The following is a 6623-nucleotide window of genomic DNA, read 5'->3' as shown; positions in this document are numbered from 1 at the left end:
GTGATTGTGAAGAGACTATAATGAAGGAAAAGTAAAGTTGTATATATAAGTGCACACTTGTGTGTGTATGTGTGTGAGTATAAGTATAAGTACAGGTGTGAGTATAGATTTAGAGGGAGATGAAAAAAGAAAAGCTAAATGTGGAGTGTAATAGGTGTAATGTGTGTGGGTCTGTGCAAGTGTTACCTAGTGCTAAGTGCAGCAAATATAATGAGTGTCTCACAGGCGTTGGTAATTACCTTGACGTGGTATGGCGGCTTACCAATTTTATGATCATAACTTTGTAACAAAAAACCCTGTTTTTCTTTTTTTAGACAGGGGATTATTGTATTTAAATATTTTTTTATATGGCTTTAGGAGTGCACCCACAACCCCCCTCTTGTACTTTAAACCCCAGCAGCCATAAAACTATTGCTCTATGGGGCTACAATTATATTGTTATTGTTACTTTTTAATTACTCATCTTTCTATTCAGACCTCTCCTATTCATATATCAATCTCCCATTCAAACCACCTCTCCCATGTTGCTAAGGTATGTTGGAACTTTAATAACCAATGGGGAAATGTAATAAAAGGTACAACGTTTGCTACTAGTCTAGTCACCCATAGCAAGCAATTAGCAGGACAATTTACTGGTCACCTGTGTAAAAGCAAACATCTTAAAGGAGGAGTAACACCCAAAAATTTAAAGTGCATAAAAGTAATTAACATATAATTTACTGTTGCACTGCACTGGTAAAAGCTGTATGCTTGTTATAGAAAGACTACTATAGTTTATATAAACAAGCTGCTGTGTAGCCAAGGGGGCAGCCAATCACGTTGGAAAATAGGAGAAAAGGCAAAGATAATACCAGTCCAATACAATGGTGTTTTATCTGTTACCCTTTCTCCTTTTTTTCCTGCTTCAATGGATGCTCCCCTGGGCTACACAGAAACTTGTTTATATAAACTATAGTAGTCTTTCTGAAGCCAACATGCTAGTTTTATCAATGCAGAGTACCAGTACATTATATTTTAATTACTTTGATACATCTCAGTATTTGGTGTTACTATTCCTTTTATAGTTGCTATGGGTTACTGCACCTTGGCAAACTTAGTGCATTTTATTACATATAAAGGCATGAGAGGATCTGGAAATGGACTTCTTTTACCTATATTATATTTTTGATTCGGTCACCTTTAAAGAGTCTTTATACAGTATATATAACTTTGTGTGTGAATATTTAAGTCATACAGTATCACATTATGTCCTCTCATAGTTATGCAGTGGTGCATTATCATACACATAGGATTCTGAGTTATACTGCAGTTCCTTGGCAGTGCGCCGGGCCTCCCTGGCAATGGTCTGGAAGCGGCGGAGGGAGATAATGATAAAAATGAGCAGGATGCCCTGTATGGCAATTAGAAGAAAGAGGCAGATTTGGGAGACCAATGCCAGATTGCAGTACCAGTACTGACAGGTGGTCACAAGTTCTTCCTCTGTCAGGTACATGATGACCCTGCCCTTCAGGTGCTCTGGGGACACACAGGTGAGATCACGATACAGAGGTTTGTTCTGTTGTCCTTGCAGCCAGCCGCGCAGATAAAGGATGTCACAGTCACAGTGCCACGGGTTCTGCTGCAAGTTAACCTGTCTGAGTTGTGAAAGGCGGTCCAGGAGTCCATTAGGGATGGATGCTAAGTTGTTCTGGTTGAGGTGAACCACTTCTGTGAATGGAGGGAATGAAGCTGGTAACGACTTTGTGCTGAGACCCCTTTGGCTACAATCTACAATTCCAGATCCACAGCGACATGGAGAAGGGCAACTGGTAGTCCCTGGTAACATGGAGATTGGCAAAAGAAGCAGGAGAGACCAACATTCCATCTTCATTCCTGAAAGCAAGCATAGTTATAAATGACATAGTTTAGCATGATTCTGACTAGTCTGCATACTGGCTCTCAAAGGAACTCTGCTTGATGGCACATTTGCCTGGGATCTCTGTGAGCTCACACTGACCCTCCCCAGATAGCTCAGTTACTTCAACCTGCAGGACTAATAACCTCAAATAATCACACTTGGTGGCTTTGCTGAGGAGCCCAATATAAAAGAAATACAATAGCTGCTGCACCCCAGCTATGGCACATGGGAAGCATTGTCACCCAATGGAAATCTGCACCACAAATTTCACAAAATTGCCTTTCCCTTTACTGACATGTCTATTTCCACACTTTAGGGAAGAGGCCAGTAATGTAACTAGAGGGGGACGGGCCCTGGTGTGGGATATGCAGCCTGCCATCCACGATTTTCCGCCCAGAATCAGCGGTGCTCGAGCTGCCGGGGGGCCCTAAGGGGGTACGGGGCCCCCTGGCCCAATCGCACCCCCTGCTCCCCTGGTAGTTCAGCCACTGGAAGAGGCACTTGAGGAGATTTGTTGTATATGGGAAATCTGTGTGGGTGACAAATCTCACGAAAATGCCTTTCTTACTAAACCTAAAGTCAGCCGTTTTTAGTGATCCACAGGCTGATATGGGAAAACGCATTTTCAGTAGATTTGTTACCTGTGGGTAGCACAGTTTTGCCACGGGTGAAGTTACTCTGCTCTAAGATAAAGTGAGACAAATTATTGGCTGTATAGTTATTTAATAATTAAAAAATTAGTAAATTGAATTTTATTTTTTTTCCATTTTATTACCATTGTTTTCAGTCTTGTAAATAGTGAGAATTATAATATGAAAAAAGATTGTGACACCTTATAGGTATTAGCTATGGGAATTAAAGGGCCGCAAATTTGAACCATATGGGAAGGGAGAAGACCGATAATCCCAGAGTAAGACAAATAATAGTTTATTGCCCTTTGTATGAAAAAGATTTTCAATAAAAAACTGTCCGGCTAGATCTAAAAGAAGGTACTACTACAATTCATATAAAATTCACCAAGAATCAAAAGCGACTATAATCAATGAAATAGAAGCCTCCAAAAATCATAGAAATGTTACTTAAATAATATTATTATTATTTTAAAATTACACTTATTTGCACAATAACTATTAGATATTGGTTTTTGTAAACTTTTTTTTTTGAAGGCAGGACACCTTTAAGCATATGCCTTTCTGACCACAGATAAAGTCCTTGAGGGCTGTAGATGCCTTACCAGTATCTAAATTGCCCCCCATTTAAATTCCTACACTCCCTACTGTGTACTATTGACGTGCATTTAAAAACATTAAACACCTAGCAACAATGTTCATTATATGTGACTGAGTGGTCCAACTGTCATCACTTATCCATTGCACTCAGGAGCTATAGGAGCACTTCATTCATTGAGCCCCCAGCAATAATGTGCATTATATGCAACCGAGTAATAGAACCATGTTATCTTACCCTTTGCTCACAAATTCTAGGTCCACTTTGACCCAGGCAAAAAACATTGTTGGAGAAACCGGCTGCCAACAGGTCATCGACATTTCTTCCAACAGTGTTTTCCCACCAGAGGAGACATCAGCGTTTCTGCCATTAGGCTAAGGGTATTTTAAGGGCCAGGCCAAGTTCTTCCTAGTCCTTTATATATGATCTGAAAACCCATCATCCAGAAAGCACCGAATCATGGTAAGGCCATTTCCCACAGAATTAATTTTAATGAAGCAATTTAATTTCTTTTCAATTATTTGCTTTTACCCTGTAGCAGTAAAACAGTCCATTGTACCTGATCCAAACAAAAATAAAATTAATTCTTTTTAAATGCAAAAACCATACTATTGAGTTTAACGTTTCCATTATTTTTAGTAGACTTAAGATATGGAGACCCAAATTACAGAAAGATCCCTCATCCAGAAAACTCCAGGTCCCAAGCATTCTGGATAACCTATAATGTAATTACTATGAATTCCTAACCTCTATATAATGCTCATACCACAGAAATGTTGTATTCAACTACATTTTACAGTGGCCAGGGTCCCATTTACCAGCCAAGATAGATTAGAAAAAGCCATTACACATTGCAGAGTGGCCTAATGATACAGTCTTGCTCTGTGTATAGTAACACTGCAAAGCCCAGCTGCAACCCTACCTATAGATCAGTAACCTGACAAAGTGACCATTATCTAAGGTACATTGCTAAGTGCCAAACTACCCATGTCACCTGCAGAATAAACTGCAACCATTCTTTGTCTTTTTCAGTCACTAATGCAAACATCTACGCCAAAGATCCCCAACCAGTGGCTCGTGTGCAACATGCTGCTCTTCAACCCCTTGAATGTTGCTCCCAGTGGCCTCATAGCAGATGTTCATTTTTGAATTCCTGGCTTGGAGGCTAGCTTTAATTGCATATAAAACATGTATACTGCCAAACAGAGCCTCCTTTAGACTGCCGGTCCACAGCCCCAGGGAATTTTTGTATGCGTATGTACTCTCCACAATTTAAATGTGTCTCTAGGGTAAAAAAAGGTTAGGGACCCCCGATCTAAGCTTTCCCCCCACTAACATTAACAAGCCAAGTTATTGGCTCTATGCCAGCTAGAATAATATAATACAAATTTCTTAATGAACACAGTTTGGCCTCAGGAGTAGAAGGATTTTTTAGCTAGCAAAGTTTGTTGTTCCCGAGTATTTGTCTCAAATGCATGCAAATCTGAAGCTGCAACTCATTTTACAACAGGGTTCACATTCTCAAGACACTGAGGGCCCATTACCAATGCCAAATTCTAATTCCTGTGTTCCTCAAATCATCCTTTGGCACTCACTGTGAAGCAGAACTATATCTCTCTATATCTGCCATGGGGATCCTGAGACTATGCTATCTGCATGCATCCTTCTGCTGGCTCCTATGTAGCCAGATCACATTTCACTCTTACCATAACACATACTAGAGACTATATTGATATACTGACCTTCAGCCATCTCTGAACTACAATTCTCAACCTCCCGTCAACAAGAAGAATTAACGTTACCCAATATAGACATTGTTATGTTATAAACTTACTTTGTAGGATGCAGACTTGCCAGTCCCACCAGTCACTGTGGTGGAGAGAATCCTCTGCTTGTATTGACTCTGCTGAAGCAAACTTAAATGATAAGAGCAGAGAGTGTCCTGAGCAGATAAGATGGAAATTGCACACGTCACACCCACCATACATACAACAACAGGATCTCACAAAACCACACTGTTGTCTTTTCTTTACAGCTTTAGGCCAATTGTATACCCTGTGTTATACACAGGAGGTTGTTAAAATTAATGTTTTGTGTGGGCAATATTTTTAAATAAAATAAATAAACATTTTTATTTTTTATAGTAAGGCTTCTATACTTGCAATTGGTCTCTTTTAGGGTTAACTAAAGCTTGCCAAATGTTTGGGGTCAGAGCCCATGTCCTAATAAAGGCATTTTAAGAAAAGAAACTACTGACTGGTGCTGTCAATATCTAATATGGTTTAACTAAAGCTTCTCAAGCAAGAGAAGACCCCCAATTGTCTAGCAAGGTTGCCAATTTAGTGGATCTTTGCCTGATTTGACCACCCTTGTTGTGAGCCAATTTGAGCTTTTTAGGAGTCCGAGTCCATCATGCTGTGGCTGCTCATTATTTCTTGGAAGAGTAAGCAATGTGGAAATTCTTACTCTTATTGGAAAGTGTTAAAAAAAGTTATAAAACAAGCTATGTTTGAAATTAGGAGAGGTGCTTACATCTTCAGTTGCAAAGTATATCTAGCTGAACAATCTAGACTTACTACAGTATATGTTTTAATTGCTCTTAAGGTATGGTCTTCTTTAAATGGCATATTTAAAGGGATACTGTCATGAGAAAACAGTTTTTTTTTCAAAACACATCAGTTAATAGTGCTGCTCCAGCAGAATTCTGCACTGAAATCCATTTCCCAAAAGAGCAAACAGATTTTAATTTTGAAATCTGACATAGGTCTACACATGTCAGTTTCCCAGGTGCCCTGAGTCATGTTACTTGTGCTCTGATAAACTTCAGTCACTCTTTACTGCTGCATTGCAAGTTGGAGTGATGTCATCCACCTCCTTTTCCCCCAGCAGCCTATCAACAGAAGAATGGGAAGGTAATAAGACAACAGCTTTCTAACACAAGATAACAGCTCCTTGGTAGATATGACAATAGCACTTGATAATAAAGGTCCAAGTCCCACTACAACTCCTCCAGTTACATTGAGCAGGAGAAACAATAGCCTGAAAGCTATTTCATTATGCAGTGCTGGTTGTATCTGTAAGGACAGTTGTGAGGAATCTGTCAAAAACACTGGAGAAAAGGATCTGATTTATTCCTAAATCCTTAGTCCAAAGGATTACAAACATGTTGAAGGTGTGTCTGTATAGACAATATGAATTAGATAAGGACTGATACCTTGAGAGCATCTATAAGTCTACATACACCTCAATAGAATAATAGGCAGAGCCAGCTGGGGGAGATTATCCTGTCACCAATATGTGTCCACTTACCTGCGTGTGAACAACAGAGACTTGCTGGGAGGCTGGGCCAAAAGGGGCATAAAAGGAGCCAACAGGAGAGACTTGGTACACAGTCTTTAGGGACAGAGGAAAGTACTCCTGCACATCAGAGCTACTACTTTACTACACTACACTACTTTACGTTCGGCCATTATTTAAATGGAGTCTTCTTTGGACGTTG

General features: G+C 39.8%; 1 protein-coding gene across 1 annotated transcript; it reads right to left on the bottom strand.

The window, feature by feature from the left end:
* Positions 1-315: 315 nt before the first annotated feature.
* Positions 316-5127, bottom strand: gp1bb.L (glycoprotein Ib platelet subunit beta L homeolog). Its single transcript, XM_018262110.2, has 2 exons — positions 4959-5127; positions 316-1872 (listed from the first exon to the last, which is right to left on the bottom strand). Exons 1-2 carry the CDS (start codon positions 5110-5112, stop codon positions 1244-1246), a joined length of 783 nt encoding a protein of 260 aa, XP_018117599.1. The 5' UTR covers positions 5113-5127; the 3' UTR covers positions 316-1243.
* Between the last annotated feature and the right edge of the window lie 1496 nt (positions 5128-6623).

This window comes from Xenopus laevis, chromosome 1L (genome assembly GCF_017654675.1).
Source record: "Xenopus laevis strain J_2021 chromosome 1L, Xenopus_laevis_v10.1, whole genome shotgun sequence".
In the NCBI taxonomy this organism is placed as follows: domain Eukaryota; kingdom Metazoa; phylum Chordata; class Amphibia; order Anura; family Pipidae; genus Xenopus; species Xenopus laevis.
Note: the sequence above shows the minus strand (reverse complement) of the source record. Positions and strands in the feature narration are given on the sequence as shown.

Bases quoted from the DNA above. Each gene is read 5' to 3' on its own strand.
- gp1bb.L (XM_018262110.2), bottom strand. From the start codon at position 5,112: ATGTATGGTGGGTGTGACGTGTGCAATTTCCATCTTATCTGCTCAGGA. The intron at 1,873-4,958 runs GTAAGTTTATAA...GCTTGCTTTCAG, and splicing joins GCAAGTCTGCATCCTACAAA to GAATGAAGATGGAATGTTGG.